General features: G+C 40.8%; 1 protein-coding gene across 1 annotated transcript in view; it reads right to left on the bottom strand.

Moving 5' to 3' along the window:
• Window positions 1–22650, bottom strand: part of LOC135703347 (uncharacterized) — a 46893-nt gene extending 24243 nt beyond the window's left edge. Inside the window, exons 1-2 of the mRNA XM_065224541.1 lie at window positions 22200–22650; window positions 22043–22107 (exon numbers count right to left, since the gene is read on the bottom strand). Of these exons, the coding sequence (XP_065080613.1) occupies window positions 22043–22107; window positions 22200–22218 (84 nt within the window). The 5' untranslated portion in view covers window positions 22219–22650. The remainder of the gene's footprint in view (window positions 1–22042; window positions 22108–22199) is intronic.
• Window positions 22651–27160: the final 4510 nt, after the last annotated feature.

Consider the following 27160-nt stretch of genomic DNA (forward strand, 5'->3'; position numbering starts at 1 on the left):
CTTGTGATATAGTGGGCGGAATATTATTATTCAATTCAATGCAGACGTCTTTCCAAATTTGGCAGATCGACAGGTAATCGGTGAGTTACCACGATAGTTGCTTATTCAACAACTCGACAACGTCCCATCGTCAACACCTGCTATGAGAATTTCTCATTGCAGACGCCAACGAAATGACGTCATCGAGCTATCGATCAACTACCCTGGTTATCGCCTGGTACCTTATAGCACGATGCTAGGAGGCGAACCGGAAGAATCGATGAGCTACCTCCCCCTGCTAAATAAAACTGTTTTAGTAACCTAAAAAATAACGTACACACTTAAATTTTTTCACCGAGATTCCAACAGCCAAGTAGTTCTACAATTTATTTTACTGAAATTCAGTAAAACAATTGCCGAGACTCAGCTAACAAATAACTATTTGCAGAAATATCAGCTAAAAAATAACTATTTGCAGACATATCAGCTAAAAAACAGATATTTTGCAGAGATATTAGCAAAAGTAAATGCCGAGGTAATCGGCTGTTGGAGATTTTACCGAGCTAGATTAAGTGTGTAAACGCAATTTGTGACGTAGATAATTGCATGTACGCACAGTGTTGTCGCTCATTTGCACGTGTCTGATTGCTTCACCTCAGTAATCCATCTTATTTCGTATGTACCTGGGTATGTACCCCTTATTTTCAACCTCTAGTTCTCTCAATATTGAATCATACTAAATAAAAAAATTTTTCCATGGCAATTAAAACAACATCTTGATTATTTCAATTAAACATTTTAAGAGAATCAAATTCCAACTAGAAAAAAATGAAGCAACCGATAACAATCATTCTTGCAAAGCTGCACAGAGAGCTTCCTGAATCATACTTTTGTTGGCTCTAATCTTAAGGACGTTCTCGAGATTTTGATCCTTAAGACGGTTTCTTGGTTTTGTCAGTACAATGTTAAATTGACTGAAATCACGTTCTACAGTACATTGCGTAGCTGCAACACCGAATACAACCCTGGCCAGTTTCCACATATCTTAATCTTCAATGCGTTTTTGAGCCCAGTAGTGCACGATACTGAATTCTTGAATATCAGCATCTACCCGTTGTTGGTACTGAAGATTCCTAAGGTGTTGCTTTTTGGAATCGTTGCATAACTTTCGCCGAGTCTCGAAGACAAGTAACTATTGAGGCTAAACTTGCCCTGTGATGTAGATTGCGGCATCGACAACCTCCTGAACGCTCCGACATTTTCTTTTATTTTTGTCATCCATTTCCATAAAAAAAAACGCAAATGCATAAAAATATCAAACGATGAAAAAGCACCATGAACTTTCCACAGGAAGAAATTTATGATAGAGCCTTCCGCTCAGTCAGTGAAAAAGAGAATTAAGCTTTTTGCGTGGTGAGAATCGATGCTATGAGTGAAAAATGAACGTCATCGATTTTCAATGTTTACGATTTTTCTCAGTATACGAGTGTGAGAGAAAATAGTTTTCAGTGAGTATTTAGTGAGAGAAAAGTTGAAGAGCTTATTTTCAGAGAAAAATATAAATGAGTGAGGATTTAATGCTCACGAAAATTAGTGATTATTTAGTTGGAACCTTCCGTTTGAGCAGGAAACGGGTGAACGATAAGTCAACGGAAAGTGAAACTAAAGTGATAAAAACCACAGCACGCAACGCACAGCTGCACAGCAAGTAGATCGCGGAAACGGTGGTGATCGAACCGCAGAGTTCGAAAAAGTAGTGTAAATTTCTGTTCAATATGATGCACATAAATGGAGCGTCACATATCATATACGTTTACATTATATATCATGCAAAGTTCTGACACATTTCATGCAATGTAGCAAATATTGTATACAAAAGCCCATCCTTGTAAACAACATTGTTTGCAAGTAGTTCAGTTGATTGCTTTGCGTTATAGCATCCAGTACGGTCGATTTTTTCGTGCTCCGTTAATTTGGAAATATTTTTGCTATTCGTTTGGTGTTGATAATCAGTTTTTTCTCTCGTTTAGTAATATTTGGTGATATTCAAAGTGTGTTTATGTTACTTCATACGCGAAGTTAACGATTTTCAGAGTTGGTTGGAAATGCTAACATGACATTAATGGCCCTTCGCTCATTTTCAACTTCTATTCAATTTTCATACTGCCGTACTCTAACGGAACTATCCACCTACCCTCTTCTAAAGATCATTCTCTAGCTAATAAATCATCACACTAAAGCTTCATGTTAGCATTTCCAACCAACTCTGAATTTTTGGTGAGTTTTTTTAGAAGAAAATGTAGTTTTCGACATTATCGAATGAAAGAATTAATCTTCTTCGATTGGTAATCGACGAACCAATTTGTGCATCAGTCATGCGTGGTCACGCATACCAGAGTCGATGTTATAATAGGAGTCCCACCAAGAGAAAATGTAGTGAACTAGCAGCACTGTTTGTGATTCATTTTTCATCAGAGTAAACGGCGACCAGATGTTTTGCCTTAGTATCGGATGACTTTCATTCAGAAGTGAAAAAAATCATGTAGATAACGGAGCTTCTGGGAGACAAAAACAATTATAGAACCTAACAAATGTTCAAACAAGTGCTTGGTATAGCTTATTAATACCATGAAATTACTAAAATATTGGCAGTAATGAATGCAATACTTGTAGTTCACTGGCTGTGGGAACAATAATGTTTATTTACTTTGCTTGTTTGGTACCCCGCTTGACAGTTCGATCAATCGGTACCAATTGGTACTTAAGGCTTCTCTCTTGACGGGACTCTTATTATAACATTGACTCTGACGCATATGTACCTGTTCAAACATCATCTCCACCGAGTGTGAGCACCGTTCATCCATCATTGTGCGCCTGTATGTGCTGAGCACCTGCCTCGATCAAGTTCACCACAACGAAGGTCACCCACGCTTCGTGTCGCTTCCCTGCCATCAGTGTAGACGCCTACACATATATCGATCGGCGGTAGTAGTATAGGATTGTCAGATAAGTTTTTGTCTTCGTATCTTTCCCTCCTGCATCAGTTAAATTTTTACGTTGTAGCATAACTTTCTGGCAACAAGATAGTTGCAAAAAAAAACTGGGTTGTTTTTCCGACATGCAGACCACCCAATTCCGGCCACGTTATTGTATAGGTGTAGACACCATGTGCTATCTTTCTCCTCTGATAGCTCGTGATCTTTATTCTAAAGTACATGATAATCATATACTAGAAGATTTGTGAGAATGTCAGGAATCTTTTGGTGTACTCCAAAGTAGAATTTTCCGACTTTCCACGCATCGTTTTTCCATTTTCATTTCATGCATACCATTTTCCCGTTGTACCGGTACATGGTGAACAAGGCATGGGAAAGAAAAAAAAAACTGTATACTAAACACGAATGCGCGCGAGGAGCTTTCCGGAATGGGATCGATAGAGGAAGTGGAAAATTGTCATCCGTCGCTATTTTGAAATCCAACATGGTGGACCAAAATCCAATATGGCGGCCCCTGAACAGGGAATATTCATCTAAACCCATGCAATATGGGTATCTACGGAATGGGCTCGCTAAGTGGAAGTGAAAAATTGACATTCGCCACCATTTCGGAATCCAATATGGCGGACCAAAATCCAATATGGCGGCCCCGGACAAGGAATATGCATTCAAACCCATGCAATATGGGTATCTACGGAACGGGCTCGCTAAGTGAAAGTGAAAAATTGAAATTCGCCGCCATTTTGGAATCAAAGATGGCAGACCAAGTTCCAATATGGAAGCCCCCGGACAAGGAATATGCATTCAAACCCATGCAATATGGGTATCTACGGAATGGGCTCGCTAAGTGGAAGTGGAAAATTGGCATCCGCCGCCATTTTGGAATCCAATATGGTAGACCAAAATCCAATATGGCAGCCCCCGGACAAGGAATATACATCTAAACCCATGCAATATGACATTTTTCGGATCCCAGATCCGATCAAATCATTGCCCAGCTTTGACGGCAAGAAAAAACAAGCTTCGGCATGGGTCCAGACCGTAAGGCGAACCCTCGAAATGTTTAGAAATCGTGTTCCAGCAGAAACACTTTCGATGTATGAACAATGCATCATAAATAAGGTTGAAGGCGATGCCAGAGACACATTATGCTCAAATGGAAACCCTCAAACATTTGAAGAAGCAGCATCAATACTGCTTGGTAGCTTCGGCGACAGAAATACTATCGCCACCTACCAAACTCAAATATGGAATATGAAGATGACAGATTCTCTTCATAATTACTATCGAAAATCAAAAGAAATTATGGTAAATATAAAATCCTTGGCTAAGGAAAACGAAATTTACAGAACCAAATGGGATGCAATAAACGAGTTCATAGAACAGGAATGTTTAGCTGCATTTATTAATGGCTTACATAAACCTTATTTTGGTTATGCACAAACTGCACAACCAGAAAACTTGGAAGCAGCGTACGCCTTCCTCTGCCGGTTTCAGTGCGCTGAACAAACTAAGAAACAGACAAACCAATTGCCGAATTCAACACACCCCCAATACACAAATAAAAATCACAATTTCAGGCAAAATAAACCGTTTGGCAACCCACAACAAAAATCAGACCGATCCAAAGTAACCCCCAAGGACGTTGACCCATCTCTAAGGTCAAGGCAAGGAAAACTGTTTAATCACGACTCAGAACCCGTAGAAGAAAATCTAGATAATCAAGAGCAGGAAAATTCGGACTCTGAATCTGAGTACGAGACAAATTTTCAAATAGATATTCACAACAAACCATCGAAATGAATGCTATAAACGGCCTCCCATTCATCCGAATGCAATTGAAAAATGGTAGGGAAGCCAAAATTTTAATCGACAGTGGGTCTAACAAAAACTTTATCTCACCAAATTTAGTTCCAATATCCTCAAGAATTAAATGTAAACCCATAAACATTATAAATCAGGCTGGAAAACATCAATCTAATCAAAAATTTATTACAACATTATTTAATTTGAAAAAAGTCCCATTTTACTTATTCAAATTTCACACATTTTTTGACGGAATACTTGGATACGAGACACTATCTGAATTAGAAGCAATAATCGATATTAACAACGCTAAAATAATTTTACCAAAAGAAACCGTCAAAATGGAAATTCGAAAATTAGGACCTTCCAACATTACTCTGAATGCAAACACAGTAACTAAAATTAAATTACCTGTCTCACAGAAAAATGGTGATGTTTTCCTTCCAAAAGACATAAAAATTAATAATGCAGTAATTCATTCAGGACTTTACCATGCAGAAAATGGATTCGTTAACGTTTTTGCGAGAAATTTTGGCGACTCGGTTACCTTTAAATGGACAAAACCAGTGTAAATTATTTCTTTAATTTAAATCATTCTTAATGATATCAAACCCACTCTACGACAATCATCAGCTTCACTGATGATTGCGAGAAGGAACTCACTCTCACTCTCGCAGCATCCAGCAGATCGAAATTAATCTAAAGAGCAACCGATAGGCATGATACTGGCGATCAGTAACGATAAAATCAGTTCAAAATACAATGTGCTTCTGATCAGTTGTGTTCCCCTCAAACCAGTGCTATTTCACCAGTGACTAGATCGAAGAAGAAACATAAATTTGGTCCTTCGAGCCGGATGATTGGTTAAACCGACGAAAAATCAAGGCAGTGTAACAGTGGTGAAATCCGCTATTTTCGGCCATTGGTGTCCAACGCGATCACCATCGCCATTGCCTCAACCTATTGTACGGTATTCTGCATGTACTATTGTGCGACGGTGCTAGATCCAGTATTCACCGGCATTATTGTTCCCATTCTTCGAGTGCGACATTGTTCCAGTTGCAGAATTTCATCCACCGATTGGAATCGACGGAGAGCTGATTTGCATGATATCAGCTAATTGCATGAACTCCTAAAGAAGACCCAGCTAGCAGAAGAATTCAGATGAGTATTCCCGAAAGGTTTGTCTGTGGTGGCGTCTGAATGCATGATCAGTCGTCAACCGTTCTGAAATTGAATATAATTCCATGTGGCAAAACCGATGAAACAATAAACGATAGATTGCATGCTTTGCGTTTTTTCTATTGGAATACGTGGTTGATTCGTCTGCTGAGTTGAGTCCGCTTTGAGGTTGATTGGCCAATCCGTTCGATCGATATTATTTCATTTGTCTGTCTATCTGTGGGTCTCTGTCAATCGCAATTCCGATCATTACGCGCTTCGGTCCAAGCTGTGGAACTGTGAAATAAGTGCAGTGCAGAGATAATACTGTGAGAAGAATGGCTAGCAGCGATCTACGAAAGTGGGCGAAGAAGGAACGTATGTTACGATATGTAGTGGATTCGATTATAGAATTTGTGCAGAATTATGACGAAGCTCGTGACAAAGGTTCAGTGGAGGCACGGATGAAGAAACTTGACGAAGTGTACGATAGTTTTAGTGAAGTGCGAATAAACATTGAACTGTTGATGGTAGAAGACGATGAAGAAGATCACACTGAAACGGATGAAAGTGAAGATGCCCGTAGCAAACGGATCGCCTTGCAGAAGAAGAATGATGAGAAGAACAGGAAGATAATGAAGGATTTCGTGAACCAGTATTTCAACCTGAAGCAATCACTGCAAGCCTTTATGTCGTCACCGGGGTCTAGTGCGAGTGTAGGTACAGCTCCAACGATGCAGCAAGCCCCAGTTGGTACAATTCGTGTGAAGTTACCTGAATTGAAGCTTCCTGTTTTCCGTGGTGCATTGATGGAATGGGTCACATTTCGAGATTCTTTTCAAAATCTGATCATGGAAAACCCACACCTTTCGGACATTGATAGGTTTACATACCTACGGTCGTCATTAGCAGGTGAAGCCTTGCAACAGATTGCATCAATCGATCTTACTGCGGACAATTTCTCGATAGCGTGGAGCTCGCTGGAATCACGCTATGCGAACAAGAAGCTCTTGGTAAAGTCGCATTTGGATGCATTGTTCGCAGTACAGCCCATGAAGAAGGAGACGTTTGAGTCACTTAACCATGTGATCAACGAATATGATAAAACCTTGCAAATGTTGGTTAAATTAGGAGAACACACAGCTGATTGGAGCACAATGTTGGTCCATATGCTTTCAAGCAAGTTGGATGCCACAACGCTTCGTTTGTGGGAAACGGAGCATCGTTCAAAGGAAGTTCCACGGTTTGAGAATTTGATGGAATTCCTGAGAAATCATCGTACGGTTCTGCGGTCAATCGCCGGAGAAAATCCTAACCCACCAGAACAGAGGAAAGCACCTCGGGTAAGCAGCAGTTACGCCGGAATGCAGTCATCATGTCTATTGTGTGGTGAAGGACAACACATGGTGTTTCAGTGTAAACGGTTCAAGTCAATGAAGGTTGACGAAAGGAGAAATGCTGTAAGATCGAATCAACTTTGCTACAATTGCTTGTCTCGAGGACATGCTGCCAAGGTCTGCACACGGGGAACTTGTCGTATTTGTGGACAGCGACATCACTCTATGTTGCACTTCAAGACGAATGAATGGTCTAATAATCAGTCAGTTCCACAGTCAAACAAGCGTTGTCAACAGGGCCCACAGATCCCACAATTGATTCAGACACCCACAACCTCACAAGCTAATAATCATGCTCCTAACACTCCTCAGCAACCCAACCTCCCATCCACAATCTCCACACCAGCTATTCCAAATTCGCAAAGTCAGACATCACGTACCACAGACATTCCTACTAGCCACAATGTGGTACTCTCTGCTAATGAACCCAAGGCACCACGATCGGTCATACTCGCAACCGCAATCGTGATCCTTGAAGATCAATTCGGGAATACTATGCAAGCTAGAGCATTACTAGACAGTGGCTCTCAGCTTTGCTTCATTTCGGAACACACGTCACAACGTTTGAAGTTCAAACGGTCACGCGAAGCACTTTCTATTAGTGGTATTGGTCAAGCTGCAAAAAAGTGCAAGCAATCCATCTTCGCTCGGGTTCGCTCTCGTATCACTTCCTTCGCTGGGGAGGAAGTATTCTACGTACTTCCACAAGTTACGTTGAATTTGCCCATTCGCAAGATTGATTCATCAAGGTTGGATCTTCCGGAGGATATCGTACTCGCCGATCCACTTTTCACCGAGCCTAGCAGCGTTGATGTGATTATTGGCGCAGGACTTTTCTTTGACCTGCTGCGCAACGAGAAAATCAAGCTCGGGGATAATGGACCTATTGTACAAAACACTTCCCTTGGCTGGATAGTTTGTGGAAATCTTCCTGACGAGTCGAACGTGCTCAGACCACACGTTGCCAACACGTGTACGGAGAACTTGGACGAGTTACTCACTCGTTTCTGGGAATTGGAGTCGTGTAAAACGGACAGCGTACTATCGTTAGAGGAATATGCCTGCGAGAAGCTGTTCGACCGTACTACAGTCCGAGAAGCATCTGGAAGGTTCATTGTAACGGTTCCAAAGAAGGATTACCTCATTCAGCAACTCGGAGATTCAAAGTCCACAGCATTGAAACGCTTTCTTTCTCTCGAGCGTCGTCTGGATGGTAATGCCGAATTGAAACAGATGTACAGTGACTTCATTCACGAATATCTGCGTATGGGACATATGGAGGAGGTGCTGGAAAACGAAGAGGACGCTGCTATGCCACAGTACTTCATTCCACATCACTGTGTTATCAAGCCCGACAGCACAACTACCAAGTTGCGGGTAGTGTTTGATGCGTCATGCCCTACATCGTCCGGAATCTCTCTCAACAATGCGTTGATGGTTGGTCCGACTGTCCAAGATGATATCATCGCGATCGTCCTTCGATTCAGGTTCCATTGGATCGCCATCGTTGCAGATGCTGAAAAAATGTACCGTATGGTGCTGCAACAGTGGGCAGACCGGAAGTTGCACAAAATCTTCTGGCGGGACAACCAGAATGAAACGATCCGTGTGTTCCAGTTAAATACCGTTACATACGGAACGGCATCAGCGCCATATTTGGCCACCAAATGTCTTAAGCGGCTCGCAGAGCTTGATGGACACAAATATCCCAAAGCAGCTATAATCCTCAGCAAGGATTTCTACGTTGACGACATGATGTCCGGCGTTGACGACGTACAAGAAGGAATCAAGCTGTGCAGTGACATTCAACATCTGTTGAAAGGTGGAGGATTTAACCTACGGAAATGGAGCAGTAACTGTCCAGCTGCCTTGGAAAAAATACCCGAGGAACTCAGGGATGACCGCACTTCTTTCGAGCTGGACGATTCAAGCGCTACCATAAAAACACTAGGGCTGATCTGGGAACCTAGGCTAGACGTTTTTCGATTCAAGGTGCCGCAATGGAGTTCGTCGGAAATATGCAAGCGTTCCGTTATTTCCGATCTTGCGCGGATTTTCGACCCTCTTGGGCTTATTGGAGTTGTAATCATCACTGCCAAAATATTCGTCCAGACTCTCTGGAAACAGAAATTCTCGTGGGACGAACCACTACAAGATGAACTCGGAGCTCAATGGACAGAGTTTCGAGACAGCTTATCGAACCTAGAAACCCTCCAGATTCCTAGATGGATCGCTTTTCGCAAGGATTGTCTTGCCGTTGAGCTCCACGGCTTTTGTGACGGATCAATGAAGGCCTATGGAGCATGTTTGTATGTCCGATGCACACACTTCGACGGAACAATCACTTCGAATTTGCTGGTTGCTAAATCCAGAGTAGCTCCGCTGGCAGAATCTGAAAAGAAGAGGAAAAAACTTACGACGCCCCGCTTGGAGTTATCTTCTGCTGTTTTGCTGGCTCACCTGTACGAAAAGACATCTGCAAGCATCCAAGTATCGACCCAGCCGTACTTTCACACCGATTCCACGATCGTAAGGTACTGGCTGTCATCAACCCCATCACGTTACCAGATGTTCGTGGCAAACAGAATATCGGAGGTACAACACCTCACCAGGAGTGGAACATGGAGGCATGTGGCAGGAACAGAGAATCCCGCAGATGCACTATCTCGTGGCATTTCACCTGTTGATTTACAGGCTAACGCGTTATGGTGGCATGGACCAGATTGGTTGAGGAAAGATAAACAGATGTGGCCTGAAACGCAAGAAGTTGTACTGGATAAACTGGATCGGACGGCTCTCGAGGAAGGATCCATTGTGGCAGCAGTTTCTACAATTACTCCACCGAGCGAGATCTTTGGGATACACTCTACATTGCATCATGTGGAAAAGCTGGTTGCATGGTTGCTCAGATTCAAGTACAACGCACTGCAGGCTCGTAGATCACTATCCAAGAAGACGGGTCCACTGACGCTTGCGGAACGAGAAGGCGCTTTGTTGCATCTAGTGAAGCTATCACAACAGGAATGCTTTGCTCAGGAAATCGCAGATCTCGAAAGGAATGGGGAGGTTAAGCCAACTTCTCGCATCAATGCATTAAATCCGATGCTGGTCGAAGGTGTACTCCGAGTTGGCGGCCGGTTGGAGAATGCACAAATCTCGCATAGCCGGAAGCATCCTATGTTATTGGATAAAGATCATCCGCTAACATCCATGATCATGCGTCGATACCACTACGAAAATCTTCACGCTGGTCCTCAACTGTTGATAGCAAGTGTTCGTGAACGGTTTTGGCCACTCAGTGCTCGAAGTCTTGCTCGGAAGATTGTGCATAGATGTATAACCTGCTTCAGGAACAAACCAACCGTGCAGGATCAACTGATGGCTGATCTCCCGGCTGAACGGGTAACACCAGCTCCGCCATTTCTACGGGTCGGTGTAGACTATTGCGGTCCTTTTTTGATAAACTATCCCTTCCGGAAAAGGACCACCGTCAAGTACTACGCTGCTATCTTCGTTTGCTTGGTGACTAAGGCGGTACACATGGAAATGGTAGCCGATCTCACCACTCAAGGATTTTTGGCTGCATTGAAAAGGTTCGTGGCTAGGCGAGGTAAGCCCACCATGATCATGTGCGATAACGGTTCCAATTTCGTGGGTGCAAAACGGGAATTAAATGAGCTCGCCGTACTATTTGAAGACCAACAATCCCAGCAATCCATATCTGCACGCGCTGCTGACATCGGAATTGAATTTAAGTTCATTCCAGCCAAATCCCCAAACTTTGGCGGCTTGTGGGAGGCTGCAGTTAAATCAATGAAGCAGCACCTGAGGAGGACCATTGGATTGAAGATTGTTACGCCTGATGAACTACACACTGTCCTAGCACAAATCGAAGCATGTCTGAACTCCAGGCCACTCACACAGATCAGCAGTGACCCAAACGATCTCAGCGTGTTGACTCCAGGTCATTTTCTTATCCAGCGACCGCTAACGGCTGTCGCAGAACCGTGGCTGCAGGATATTCCTCAAGATCGTCTCTCTAGGTGGCAGCAGGCTCAAGACTTCGTTCAACGCATTTGGTCCAGATGGTCGATGCAATATTTGTCTGACCTGCACAACAGGACTAAGTGGACCAGGCACAGGAATAACCTGTTTGTAGGAACAATGGTTCTTATCAAGGAGGATAATCTACCACCCCTGAAGTGGCTTTTGGGAAGGGTAACGCATATCTACCCGGGAGCAGACGGAAACATCAGGGTCGTAGCCATTAAGACGAAGGATGGAAGTTTCGTTCGGGCAATCTCCAAAATCTGCATATTGCCCATCAGCGATAACGACCCACCACCAACACTTGGGGAGAACTAGACCTTCCCTCATCAAAGGCGCTGGAGTGCCTGCGGGAGCCATCCGGCTCCCGCATACCAGTTAAGTGTTTATGTTTTACAAAATTTCAAAAATCTTATGGAATGTTTTGTCTTCATAGCCGCTGATCGCCGAAGGCCACTGGCTTTCCTGCGAAATCATCCACGAAATCTGCGTCTTGCTAGGCAACGTCAACCGCTCACCTCGATTACTCAGATGCACTTGCTGAATTCCAATACCCGGTTCGATTCCTTGATTGTGGCCAAATCATGGAATCCGGTACGATTTCGTGCCTGTGTACGTTCATCATCAACGGTACAGCAAGCCACCTGCAGCAATCCAGGGTACTGCACTGCACGAGCATCCAGTAAAGACCAGCCACCACAATCTACCATCCATGAAGTTCACCCAGCATTCGAGTTAAGAATCACTACAACAGTTAGCTCCAAGGAACTTGCAACTATCCAATCGGACACATTCAACCTGGTGAATTCATCATCATCAGCGCAGGAGCGCTCGCGGAGGCGCGCAAGCCTCCGCGATAGGGAAGTCGTTTAAATCTTGATTTTGACTTGTAAAAAATCGCCCTTCATCTTTTTCAGTCGCTCACCTCAATCACGGCGCTCTGACGGAGTGCGCAGCCGAAGGAGAATCCGCGTTAGAGGTCCGCTACAAACGATCTACGAGACGATGTCGGTATGAAGCCAGCCGGTACGAGTTAGATGCTAATCGATTGACGACTTCAATCAACACCGAGTGGTTGGACACCATCGGTACCGCCTGCAGAAGTGTTCCGTACACACCATATCACCGATTATATCCAGAGCACCAGCCCCGTTTTTATGTACACTTGTGATAATCATTGTGTTTCTAAATGTTTATTAATGATTCGTAGTTAAAATCAAGTTAATATTAGATAATTTAGATAGTCAAATTGAAATTCCGCATATTTCAAGGCGGCCGGTTATGTAAATTATTTCTTTAATTTAAATCATTCTTAATGATATCAAACCCACTCTACGACAATCATCAGCTTCACTGATGATTGCGAGAAGGAACTCACTCTCACTCTCGCAGCATCCAGCAGATCGAAATTAATCTAAAGAGCAACCGATAGGCATGATACTGGCGATCAGTAACGATAAAATCAGTTCAAAATACAATGTGCTTCTGATCAGTTGTGTTCCCCTCAAACCAGTGCTATTTCACCAGTGACTAGATCGAAGAAGAAACAACCAGCCGTTACCTTACAAGTAGATAGCAGCGTTGAAATAAATAACATGAATTGTAGACCAGTTAATCAAACAGCTACCATGTCCCTTCCCGATCTAGAAAAAACTTCTCAGACTCCAACATCTTAATTTCGAAGAAAAATCCGCACTATTAAAAATCCTTTCCAAGAATATTAAAATCGTTCACAAGGAATCCGACAAATTATCTTGCACTACTGCAATCCAACATCGCATCAAAACCGTGGACGACATTCCAGTCCACACTAAAACCTAAAGATACCCTCACGTGCATAAAGCTGAAGTTGAAAAACAGATCAGTGAAATGCTAGCAGACGGTATTATTCAAAATTCAATCTCCCCGTGGACCTCTCCAATTTGGATTGTCCCGAAAAAGCTCGATGCAAGCGGTAAGAAAAAATGGCGTGTTGTCATTGACTATCGCAAGCTAAACGAGAAAACGGTGGATGATAAATTTCCCATCCCTCTTATTGAAGAAATTCTCGATAGGCTTGGTCGTAGTACTTATTTTACTACATTAGACTTAAAATCCGGGTTTCACCAAATCGAGGTGCACCCCAAGGATAGGCCTAAAACCGCTTTCAGCACCGACAAAGGGCATTTCGAGTTTATCCGTATGCCCTTCGGATTAAAAAATGCGCCTGCGACATTTCAGCGCGTAATGAATCACATCCTAGGTGATTTAATTGGAAAATGTTGCCTAGTCTACCTAGACGACATTATTATTTTCGGCAACTCTTTGCAGCAACACTTGGATAACTTGAATAAAGTTCTTCAAAGACTGATTCAAGCTAATCTTAAAGTGCAATTTGACAAATGCGAATTTTTACAGAAACAATGTGAATTTTTAGGGCACATTGTTACACAAAACGGAATAAAGCCCAATCCTAACAAGATTGACAAAATTCTAAATTGGCCCCTTCCTAAAACAGCAACTCATATTAAAGGATTCCTTGGGTTGTTGGGCTATTATAGGAAATTCATCCGCGATTTTGCAAAGCTGACGAAACCCTTAACGAAATGTTTGAAGAAAGATGCAAAAATCGTTCACACTCCAGAATTTATAGATTGTTTTAACGATTGCAAACACTTATTGACATCTGATCCTATATTAAAGTACCCAGATTTCAATAAGAAATTCATCCTAGAAACAGATGCCAGCGATTTCGCTCTGGGAGCTGTTTTGTCCCAAAAATTTGAAGATGGCAAAGAACATCCTATTGCATATGCGTCTAGAACCTTGAACGAAGCAGAGTGCAATTACTCGGCAACCGAAAAGGAACTCCTTGCAATTGTATGGGCCACAAAACACTTCAGACCATACATATATGGCACTGTCTTTGAAATTCGAACTGACCACAAACCTCTAGTGTGGCTTCGACAGAAGAACGATTTGAATAGAAGGCTTCTTCATTGGAAACTTGCCCTTGAGGAGCTTGAATTCGAAATTAAATACAAAAAGGGCCTACTAAATGCAAACGCAGACGCACTGTCCCGTATAAACCCGGAATCTGGTCAAAACATGGAAATCAACGCACATCCAGCTGATAACGATAACGATAACGATAACGATGACAGCATGACACAACACTCTGCCGATACCGATGACAATGATTTTATTCCAGCAACGGAAAGACCACTCAACGAATTCAGGAACCAGATTGTTCTTGAGGAAAGCAACGAGGATAGCCGCGAAGCATCAACCATCTTTCAAAATTATCACAGAATCACAATTAAAAAACCACATTTTAGTCCTGCAATTCTAATAAACATTTTGAAGGACTATGCTTCCACGAAATTCACAACAGCATTATATTGTAGCGAAAAAATATTAAGCAACCTGCAAACCGTTTACAAGAACTATTTTTCGAGAGCAAAGTCATTCAAAATTTATTGGACGCAAAAGATGCTAGTTGACGTTACCGATGATTTGGAACAAGACCAAATTATCCAACGACAACACAATGCCAATCATAGAGGAATAAATGAAACAAAATGTCACATCTCGCGGAACTATTTCTTTCCAAAGATGAAGAGTAAAATAACAAAATTCATCAATCTCTGCAAGTTGTGTCAAAAGGCTAAGTATGAAAGATATCCATATAAGCAAAAGTACCAATTAACAGCAACCCCAACAAAGCCGTTGCAAATTGTACATATGGATATCTTTATTATAAATAACAAAAATTATCTAACACTTTGTGATAAGTTCTCCCGACTAACCATGGCTATACCTATACAAACACGTAACGCTATTCACATACTAAAAGCACTAACTCATTTTCTTTCAAATACTAGAAAACCTTCCCTTCTCGTCATGGACCAAGAGGCTTCGTTTACTTCCACAACTATAAAGGAATTTCTTGAAGAGAATGGTATAGAATACCATTATACAAGTGTTGGACAGTCCTCTTCTAACGGACCTGTGGAAATAGTTCACAGAACGATTAGAGAATTGCACAACATTCTAACCAATAAAGAATCAACAAGAGATTTATCAGAAACCACAAGAATAAATTTGGCTGTGGCTAAAGGGTGTCCACGATGAAATTGCCACACACAAAATTGATTCGCAAAATTCGAGTTTTCATCCGATTGCCATCAAATTTTCAGGGATTGAGAAATAACTATTAAACTTCATTTTACCATTTTACTCGTATTTTATTTACAGTCCATACGCAAATGCCCGCACCTTGGCCTTAACCCCGGCCATAAGATTCTGCACAACCTGTGAATCAACCGTTTTTTGCATGTAAACCCATACTTTCTTCAGTTCCTCGACTGTCTTCACTACCTTAGGTCGTTTAAGAAGGTGCTGCTTTATAATCGCCCAGTACTTCTCGATGGGGCGGAGCTCCGGAGTGTTGGGAGGGTTGAACATTTTCGGCACGAAATTGACCTTATTGTCCGCATACCACTTCAGCACGTCCTTGGAGTAGTGGCATGAGGCCAAATCCGGCCAGAAGATTGTTGGGACGTTGTGGGCCTTCAGGAGAGGAAGCAGCCGCTTCTGGAGGCACTCTTTTATGTACACCTGTCCGTTCATCGTGTCCTGGGTCACGAAAGGTGCACTTCGCTTCCCGCACGTGCAGATGGCTTGCCAAACCAGGAATTTCTTCGCAAATTTGGACATCTTCTGAGTGCGGACATGCTCCGGAACGCTGAACTTATCCTTGGCCGTGAAAAACAGGTTGCCGGGGATCTGTTTGAAGTCGGCCTTCACATATGTTTCGTCGTCCATGATGCAGCATTCAACTTTCGTCAGCATGTTGAGGTACAACTTCCTGGCACGGGTTTTGGCGGACTTGTTCTGCTTCTCGTCGCGATTAGGGGCCTTTTGTACCTTGAACGTTCGAAGCCCAGCCTTAGTTTTGGCCTTCTGGACAAAACTTCAGCTTAGGTGCAGCTTCTTAGCCACATCCCTAACGGAGGCGTTCGGATTTCGGTTGAAGGCCCCAACTACGCGGTTGTGATTTTTGGTGTTTTACGGAATACTTTTTCCTTCACTTCTGGGCTTCCGATCGGTGGTCAACCGTTCCTCGAACCGCTTAATCACTCGCGACACCGTGGAATTCGCGATTCCCAACGTTTTAGCGATGGAACGATGCGAGAGATCCTTGTTCTCGTGATGAATGCGCAAGATTTTATCACGCACGAGCTGTTCTTTCGACTCCATTTCCGCGAGTTTTGATCACAGGACTTTAAAACTTGCAGGATGTAAATAATGCACTATGAACTAAATCCACCCAAATTTTCATTAAATTCTACCCAACGGTTAAAAAGTTAGAACAATTTCATAGTGTGGCAATTTCATCGTGGACACCCTTTATTTACAACGACTCAATTCACTCACAAACAAAGTTGACCCCTAAAGAATTATTCTTCGGATTTCGAAATGAAGACCAAGTCCCTGAGGATCTGGACGAAAGAATCAGACAGAAAGAGAAACTTTACAGGATCTTCTCTAAAAAACAGAAAGAGAAAAAATTAAGAGACCTAGAAAAGCTCAATCAAAATAGAGAGGAACCTGAAAATTTTTCACCAAACGACACGATTTTCGAAAGGAAAAGGAATAATTTAAAACATCAAGAGAGATACAGAGAGTTGACAGTTGTAGATAACACACAGACTAATATCATCGACGAGAATGGAAGGAGAATACATAAAACCAAACTAAAACGAAAACGAAAAACTTGACTTCGTGTTAAACTAACATCAACTTTCTATTTTTCTTATATCATTTCAGAAAAAAAAACATATAAAAAAATTAATTTATTCCATAAATTCCTAATACCTTATTCCATCATCCTCATCCAACCATATCCTATTCATTCCTCCCATATGGAGATACTTGAACTAAATAAAAACCCAGGCATCGTTGTATTCAAAACAAATTCAGTTTTTATAAAAGAAGGTTTCCACATTTTGATCCATGAATTCAACTTAGATTCATTCAAAATTATATTAAAACAATACGAATCAATTATTGCACAATTAGAAGAGAACCTCAATATTATAGAATTAGTTACCATTCTTAAGCAAAAACAGATTCAAACTCATTCCATTCTTGAAAACTTGACAACAAAATCAAAAAGAACAAAAAGATCGCTTAACTTTTTAGGATCTACCATAAAAATGATTACTGGAAACTTAGACAACGAAGATTTGTTGCAAATTGAAAATCAATTGGAAACATTGAAAAATTCTAATAATGTACTTATTACTGAAAACAATGAACAGGTTAAGATAAATGAACTATTTGAGAGTAGAATGAATAATCTAACTAAAATGGCTTATAGACAGACTAGGGAAATAGAGAGTATCATAAAACAAAATATTTTAGGCTTAGATAGGGCAGTAGATTGGAAACACGTACTGCATGTACACAACATCATATTCAACATCGACATGGTTCAACATCAGCTGACAACAATTTTCGAATCCATACAATTGTCGAGACTGGGTGTCATATCGAAAGCCTTATTACAACCTTCCGAATTGGATTTTGCTACACAACTTTTGGAATCACAAGGCATAACGATTGAAAGCTACGATCAAACTTACGAATTCTTGGAACCCGTAGCTTTCCACAATGGCTCCAAAATAATATTCCTCATAAAAATTCCAAAACTTAGACAAGGTGAATATGTGCAACTCCATATAGAAACCATCCCCATTCGAGGAAAAATAATCCCGATAAATGCAACAAAAGCCATTATCGGCAATGATGAAACATTTTTAATCATTCATCCATGCATAAACGTCGAGAAAAGCAACATTTGCGATATCGAAAATCTTTTCAACGTTTCCAACGACAATTGCCTACATCAGATATTACGTGGAAACATTGGCAACTGCACCTTTACGAAGTCTTCAAATAAAACGGAGGTAAAGTCAATCAAGGACCTCGGAGTGTTAGTCAAAAACTCCATCGAACCCAGTCTACTACAAAACAACTGCGGGTATGGTCCAAGAAACTTGACAGGAACATTCCTCGTTTCATTCAAAGACTGTTCAATTACCTTGAATGGAAACAAATTCAAAAGCAGAACATTTAAAGGAGACATCAAACTAACTATCCTCCCACTCCATTCAGTAAAGGTAGAAGAAATAGAAGAAGACACAAACTCCATCAGTAATCTGGAACAGCTGCACATTCACAACCGGCATAAGTTGGAATACCTATTACACTCAAACCAAAGGAATAAATCTTTAAGCTTTGGAGTCATAATTATGGTAGCATGTATCGTTGCAGTTTTCTCCGCTTTCATTTTGAAGGAAGTTCGCCGACTTAAGCTGAAATTGACGATACAGGCCCCGATAGTGAACATGGCAGAAACTTCGCAAGCAGAATTGAACCGAGACGGTTCAAACTAAGGCGGGGGAAGTTATGGACATACCGATGCTCTACCCACGTCCACCAACCAACCGAACGTGGCTTAGACGCTGACTCAACAACATCCCCGTATTCGACTCCATGCACGAGGCACCTGGCGACAAGAATCAGCATATCACACCACATGGATGGAAACAGGCCAACGCTTACTCGACAATGCACTTTGGACACCGAAGAATTCGATGACCAGCAATTGTCAACATAGCAGTTGACGATCGGTTACCACCCAGAGGAGTTTTGCTGAGACAGTAGGAACAACAAACAAAACCAGTTGCAGAGGCAGGAGCGAGCGTAGTTTTTGTTAGGTTCTAGTTGAGAAGAGTTGTTGTTCAGACTTAGTGTTAAAAGTTAAATGTAATTACCTGTAAGAAGATAAAAAATAAATTTTTTTTTATCATGCCAAGAATCATCCTGGCATAAGTACATATCATTCTCATTAGAAGTGATCATCCCTACTTTCAGAAGAAAGAAATACTTATTTGCTTCGCGAAGAACGTCGTCAGCTTAGCGTACACTACTGTTCATAAACGTGGGGCTCCCTAGATGTTTCACTTTCATGTATCTCTCATATCTAACATCAGCGAAAAGGTACTTTACAACATTAGTCTAGAAAGTTGCATTTATCAACATTTATTCATCATATCATTTTATTCATCATTTCCACATCAAGGTCAGATAGGCTAGGTGATGCAGAGCTTTATTTTTTATTTAAATGTTCCCGAACTTATCCTTGGTCGAGATCGGAAATGACAAGTGGGCAGGAACTCACGGTCTCCCAGTGTTGGTGAGTTCTTTGCCGTTAATGTTGACGAAAAGTTCACTATTTTGCCATACCGAAATTCAAAACAATTTTTTTTTTGGCGGATTTAGACGGTTTTTGACCTGCTTCATATGACTGGAAGGTGTATGCTGGTCGCAAATGCCGTGCCAAACTGATTTCCTACGCAATTAATCAATCTTTGATGTGAATTTCGCTAATAAACACGAGGAGCATTTCTTATAGCAAACTTGCCATAACAAAATGGACATGGTTCATTTTAGTAAACAAACCAGCACTTCTTCCGAATGTGTCACCTCTCTTACTCGCCTAGATTCTTGGTAGTGTACGAACAGAAACAGTGCAATGACGTGTACTAAAACCGAATATGAGCAACAGTTGTTCGTATTTTCAATTTTCATAAACCGGACCGACCATCGATCAGTTCTTGTCTACAGCATGATGTGCTCCTTTCTACACATGTCAGTCGGGAGTACGTAGACTTGGAAATATGATGGTCAACATTCTTATGTTGAACCGGCCTTCCCCGATACTGCGCCTTGAAGGATGTTTCTTATGGCCATTTTTGAGATCCGAAATTATTTTTCCGGGTTTCCGAGAGCCCCAAGTAAACAACTCCAGTGATATGTAAGGTAAATTACCCGTGACACAGACAAACAGACATAAATCATTGAATATTTATCACTGTAAAACATTGTCGCTAAAACATTACCACCATCTGTTGAAAACACTGTGGTGCGTAGTACGCTGAACAGATGGCGGTAGTGTGTAAACGTCAAACGCAAGGCAATTGACTATGCGCGTCACAGGGGGCGGTACTACCAACTACGATACTTTTAAATTGACCGTTAAATGATTGTTCGAGTGTTATGTCTGTTTGTCTGTGCCCGTGATTTCAGTATCTACATTTAGCGTTCAACATTTTCGCGGAGAAGCTACCTCCCTGACGCTTTGTTTTTCCTTGATTCGTTTTCCGTCGATCTTGTTTTCCGTGCTGAGCACCAATGCTACCGACGCCAGGGAGGCCAGGGAGTACTCAACTCATGATCCGAGGACCAACGGCTTTACTTCCCTTCAAAAAATCCCGGCGACGTCAACTGGGATTGAACCCAAGCCCTTTGGTGTGAGAGGCAATCACGCTTATCACTACACCACCGCGGTGCACCGGCGCCGCTTCCGTCAAGAACTTTTGTAAAGATAAGTGAGAACATCGCTATTACGCGGCGCTTAGGCTGTGTTACATGATTGCCTCTCACCTCAAAGGGCCTGGGTTTAATTCCAGTCGGCACCGTCGGGATTTTCTGGGGCATAAAAACTCTGATCACGGCTTCCTTCGGAAGGGAAGTAAAGCCGTTAATATCTTGGCTGCATTCATATTTAGGGCTTATTTTTCGACATAGTCTGTTAAAAGCGTATTGGATGATAAGAATAGCTGAACATGTTTTTGGAGCCGAGTTATTAACGAAACGGAGAGTCGATGAAGAGAATCGATCAATGGAGATTGGAGGTGACACGAGAATTTCCCACACTGCACTCCGCGACGGACGACAATGATTCACTGATTCAAGAGGCGTTGACATGCGGCAGACAACTGCTCGAGAGAGACATCCTTCTTCTCCTGAACGAGCGCCAACTGTCGGGTTCGGTTCTCTGCATCCACCTGGAACATTTAATTGCTCCTCCGAGAGATTGACCAGCTCAAGTTCGACACATTATTTACTCATTCAGCAGAAAATCCTCGGTCGGTCGGTCCTTTGACAAATTGGAAACTTCAGTGATTGTGGACAGAGTGACGAATAGTGCACGTGCACCACGACACCGTGTTTTTTGGTATCGACAACATCACCTTTGCTTGGTCATCCTCATAACGCGAAAACTACGAAGAAAAACCACTTCGGCTGGAGAAGCTGGTTTGCCACGAGCTTCTCCCTCTGAAGCTACTGAAGGATCTCGAGTAGGAGCACATTGGTCGGGGTTACTCCTGCTTTCACTTCTCTAAACAAACACCGGTACCGGCGTCCGGTTGGTTATGCTGGTGATGTCGTTGAGCACAGCAGAAATGCAATGGAGCGTTTCCAAAGCTTCTGTTCCACTTGTCGCAACACTAATGTACTAAATATTGAATTTGTAGCAAACTTGACAAAAACCAAATTTTCTCTGCACCGATTGGTCTGAAACCTTATCACGTGTGTAAAAACCCCACCCTTAGAATAAGATCTCTCTGCGGAAGTAGTTACGAATTCGTGATAAACCGGCTAGATGTTTTTTTTGTTAAACCTACACTTTTTCACTAGATTTTCAAAGCAATATTTGCCCACTTGCTGTAACAAATACGTAGTCGTGATTTATGAAACGATCATCTAATCAGCGTGCACATTTTTCAACACAATGCACTAATTAGATTCTATTTAACGTACCCGCTTTGTATCCAGATTCTCCTTTAGCTCTTTGAAATTTATCTTCGGTTCAGTGGATACTGGATCTGAGGATTAAAGGCAATGGTCGAAAGGTTAAAAGACAGTTGAATCCGAAAAAGAAACAAAACTTTTGGTTAATCACCTTCATCCCTTGTACCTGATTGAAGCTGAGCCATGATCAACTCCCTTCAACGAACTAAGATTCCACTCGATCGAAGCAGCCAGCTCAAGCCACAGAAGCACCCGATTCCAAGTGTGGACCGAATCAAACTGAGCAAGGCGAAAACATATCACAAACATGGAAATCAATACTCTGCGAATTCGCGAGTTAATCAGCTCTCCCATGCGTGCCGATTGAGAGAAGTTCTATTTTGGGAACGCTTGACGCTGTTTACTCAGAACCGCCTTAGCGCCATTCAACAACAACTAAACTTGAATTAATTTATTCGTTTTGTGACATCAGTATGTTTTTAGACCAGTGCCATAATATTCGAGTATGGGAAACACGTTCGCGCACTTTGAACACGCCAATTGAAGTCCCAGTATTAATGGAAAATTTCGATTAATCGTGACGCGTCATATTTACTAAACATATGGGGATAATTAGTTCAAAGACCATTGAACGATAATAAACAATGTGTATAACTGATAATTCAGTATTGCACTCCACCATTCATTATGGTATTATGGAATCATAAGATGTTTTTTTTTCCCTTGATTTGTTTTCCGTCGATCTTGTTTTCCGTGTTAAGCACCAATGCTACCCACGCCAGGGAGGCAGCTCCCACACCTGGACCCTACCTATCGACCCATCAACTCATGAACCGGGGACCAACGGCTTTACTTCCCATCCGATGAGCAGAGATTTTATGCCCCAGAAAATCCCGACGACTACTTTTCGATATAGTGTGCTTTCAGAAACCGCTGAAGAAGAGTTGTAGTCGGACGTACTTGAACGGCTGTCGCACATGAAGGATGGTAATGGTGCTCCAGACAGAAGGTGGAGGTTGTAACTAATATCAATAGAAGTAAAGTTTCAAACTGAAATAACTTCGGAGTTTCTTATCTTACCGATTTGGTATGTTGAGATTAATTATTATGAAAAAATAGCTCTATCTCATATGTGTAGTTGGAGAGGGGGGAGGGGTAGCTTAATATATACCTCATCCTCCTCACTCATATCAATAGTTTCAGTTTGAAATAACTTCGGAGTTTCTTATTTTATCGATTTGGTATGTTCAGGATGAATTATTCAAAAACATTTGCTTAATCTCATAAGCGTTAATAGACAGTGGGCTGGGGGGGGGGGATGGCTTACTGTATGCAGATTTTAAAACGAAAATTGTTGTAGTTTAAATATTTAATATCCACTTGTCGGTTCATTTGTTAGTGAGGAAATGTTTGAATTGTTAGCAGCTGGGAAAAAAATAAATTTCCATACGAAGCTTTTATTTGAAATAACAAACTGCCAGTTTGGAATCTGACTTCCATTGGTACACCGGCAGTGTTGGCAGAAAAAGGGATTTTTGGTGTCTAATTCAAACCATAAATATTTGAATATCTATAACTTTCTTTGGATACATTGTAGCACCGTACTTTCTTTCACAAAGTTGTTAGGTACTTCCTGGACCATATTTGTACATAATTAGTTGCACGGTTTATGCACATTTGTGATCTCTAGGGATGAAAATGCAAAAAAGGGTTTTTAATACTAATATCCATACAAATTTCAAACGCAATGCGGAAAGCCGAGTTAGGGTAACTGATGATGGTTGGACCTATTTAGGTCAGTTTCACACGACGTCAACATTCGTGTCGTTTTTTTTTATGAATTCAACATATAATTATGAAAAATGCGTGATTAGGAGAAAGATCTACCTTTCTTGTTTATAATAATAACATTAAATGTTAAATATTATGAACAAATGATTTTATAAAATGTTTTTATTCAGCAAAGAATTATGATGTTGGTTGGACCTATACTGATCTTGGTTGGACCTAAAAATGATGATGGTTGGATCTATTTTTGCAAATGCTAATTTAGCCCATATTTGTTCAAACACTTTGTTTAGAGCTTATTGGTATCATAAAAAAAAACCCTTTTTATACAGTTTTTATGAATTTGCTATTTTAAAAAAAATCCAGAAATTTCAATTTAAATTCGTATTTAAAAAAGTTCACTTTCCACGCATCATGGCTCATTTTCTCGGAAATCATTGACCCGAATTGGAATTTTTTTAACGTCAAACTAGGATCAAACTACAGCTATCGAATATTTAATAATAGTAATGTTCCAGGGTATATGGAACATGGACCTTATTTTGACATATAAGGAATAAAACCTATCATGCGACGCTTCACATTACTTCCAAATTCGATAACAAGATCAATAACAAAATTGAGTGCATTGGACCACATTGGCCACTTCCGGGCATGTTCTGGGTGCCCCCGGGGAATTCAGGGGCTTAAAATGACAGAATATCAGAACTTAATTCCGGTTTAATAGTTTTTTTTTTCGGAAATTAGTTTCAGTTAGCAATTTTTAGCTTGTTAACATTTTATTTCAAGTTTATACACACATAAGGTGTATGAGAAGTGCTTAATGTAAATTCATAGTACCAGATTCTTTCGGCGCTTTCGTGGTAGTTCGGAAATCGGTGGTTACCCTTTCAGCCAACCTGACGATGGAATTACTCCTTTAAATTTACGCCCAACTAGTGACGCAATGTCTTTAGCAGCTTCCAAGATCTTTTTGGTCGTCTTGGGACTGCCAGAAGCAGCGCACATACAAACCCAATCCGCTAGCTGGTTCTCCAAATCAACACTCAACACTATTTCCCTTCCATATTTCTTGCCGTGGCTTCCTTTAATTTTTGCGTGAAGTGTCGTTTTGGGAATATTGTACCTTTTCTGTGCCTGATAAGCGCCATTTTTTTCAATCGAAGAAATTGATCACTCGGCCAAAACGAAATCGAGTTTCAAATCAGCTGCGCATGAAGGATGTAAACAAACCGAAGCGCACCTAGCGGCCGTCTTAGGAAACACATAGGTCCAACCATCATCATGAGTAGGTCCAACGAGTGCTGAGATTTGACAGACTTTTGCGCGATATTGACAAAATTGTTTTTCACATAGTCAATGATAGACTTGATCCTCAAAAAAATCTTTGTCAAAATCTCATTCATTTTTTCGTCAATGACAAAGATTCACCTGGTAACAGAAAGTGTAATTTCTTGCAGTCTGAGACACATTATTGTTATCCAAGCAGTTCAGGACGAAGATGCTTATTCACTTTAATGGCTCCATATAATAGTTTTGCTCTTGCCATTTAATTTCATTTCAAATTTAGCTAATAAACAAATCAGCACATGTTCGTCACTGACAAAAATGCTACTGACAATTGACATGGTTTGCCTTGACGATGACTGTTAGCTCAAACGAGTGACCAAAGCAGAATTTTGAGTATCACCGTGTATTGTCGAAATTTTGCAGCACTGGGTCCAACCATGATCATATTTATCTATTCGAATTTCGTCAATTATTCAAACATTTTAGTGAAACCAATAGATAAATGGTGTACTAACGTGTTGTTTACACCTTAAAGTAGTATTTTACTGCATGAAAATAAAAATAAATGTTAAAAATTTTCCTTTTTTGTATATTTGAAAGTAAGGCATGATGACGAGCTAATACGTGGAAAGTGAACTGTTTTGAAAACACATTGAAACTCAATTGTTTTGAAGTTTTTTCAATAAAACACTTATGCAAAATGAAGAAAAAGAGTTTTTTATGATAGTAAAATGATCTTTGAAACTAAAAAATTAGCGAAGGTTGACTTAACTAGCGATTGAAAAAATAGGTCCAACCATCATCAGTTTTTGGATAGGTCCAACCAGAATCAATTACCCTACAACCAATCGTCCCAGAATTTTGCACAGTTGTTTGGGACTCCAAATGGAACCAAAAAAGGGTTGTTCTCGATTGGTGCGGTAAAGTTTGCGTTTTTCCATATAACGATGACCCACTCTAATATATATTCTAATATCTTACAGTACTGGAAATAAAAACGAAAACATCGTGACTTGATGTGTTGCATGTCCATGATCTGTCCGATCGACAATTGGTCCCTGGTATTCCAACACATCCGGTAGTGGCCTAAGAGGTGGTCGGAGTTCCCAATACTCTTTGAACAGATTTGACATTTGACAGAATTTTGACATTTTATTATAAAATAGTATGAGCCGATTCAAACAAAAATCTTTTTTTTAGGAATTAATGTGATCTACCATACATAGAAAAATTAAACCCCATTTAAATCCGGTATTACTCTGAAATCAAGTGCCCAATTCCAGCTCTTCAGAAATATATAGATATTTAACAAATACAACTACAGTACCGGACAAAATAAAAAGACCTCGTGATTTTTTTCTCTTCACAAAATTTAATGAGCTATGAGCTGTAACTTTTCAGGACGGCTTCAACATTTCTGAAATGTTGATTGCTGGTACATCAAGTTTTCAAAATGTATCAGCATGGTGTTGTGCTGGATTGCCGGAGTTTGTAGGAAGTTTCAAAGTGTTATTTCTTGAAGTATAATAAACCAAATGATAAATTTTATATATCTTTAGTCAAAAAATTTTCTTAGAATAGCTTTAGATTTGAATTAAATCGGCTCACGATGTTTCAAAAGTCAATGCATTGTGCATTAAATAAAATTAGTTTAAAGATAGAAAGTCAAATAAGAAGCGTTTCATTTAAACTGCTCAAACTTCATATAAATTCAACCAACCAAACTCAAAACAATACCGAAATAACTTGAATAGTTGATGTACCAGCAGCCAAGGTTTCAGAAATTTTAATGTCCATCCAGAAAAGTTACAGCTTATTGAGCTTTTTTGAAGAGTTAAAATACTTTTTTCCCGGTACTGTCTATCTCTGCTTTTACATTTCCAGATTCAAATAAGGTTCAATCATTGAAGTATTTACAGTTGTATATAAAGTGAAACAAAAACATCTACCAAGCTTTCACGTGTTGAAAAAATATTATGTATTCATGATTCGTTTGGAACATGTTGCATTAAACTTCATTAATCCTTTATTATGAAAACAAGGATCGGG

The sequence above is a fragment of the Ochlerotatus camptorhynchus genome, unplaced genomic scaffold (genome assembly GCF_037179485.1).
Source record: "Ochlerotatus camptorhynchus isolate MF236.1 unplaced genomic scaffold, CSIRO-AGI_Acam_v1.1 ptg000212l, whole genome shotgun sequence".
Classification (NCBI taxonomy): domain Eukaryota; kingdom Metazoa; phylum Arthropoda; class Insecta; order Diptera; family Culicidae; genus Ochlerotatus; species Ochlerotatus camptorhynchus.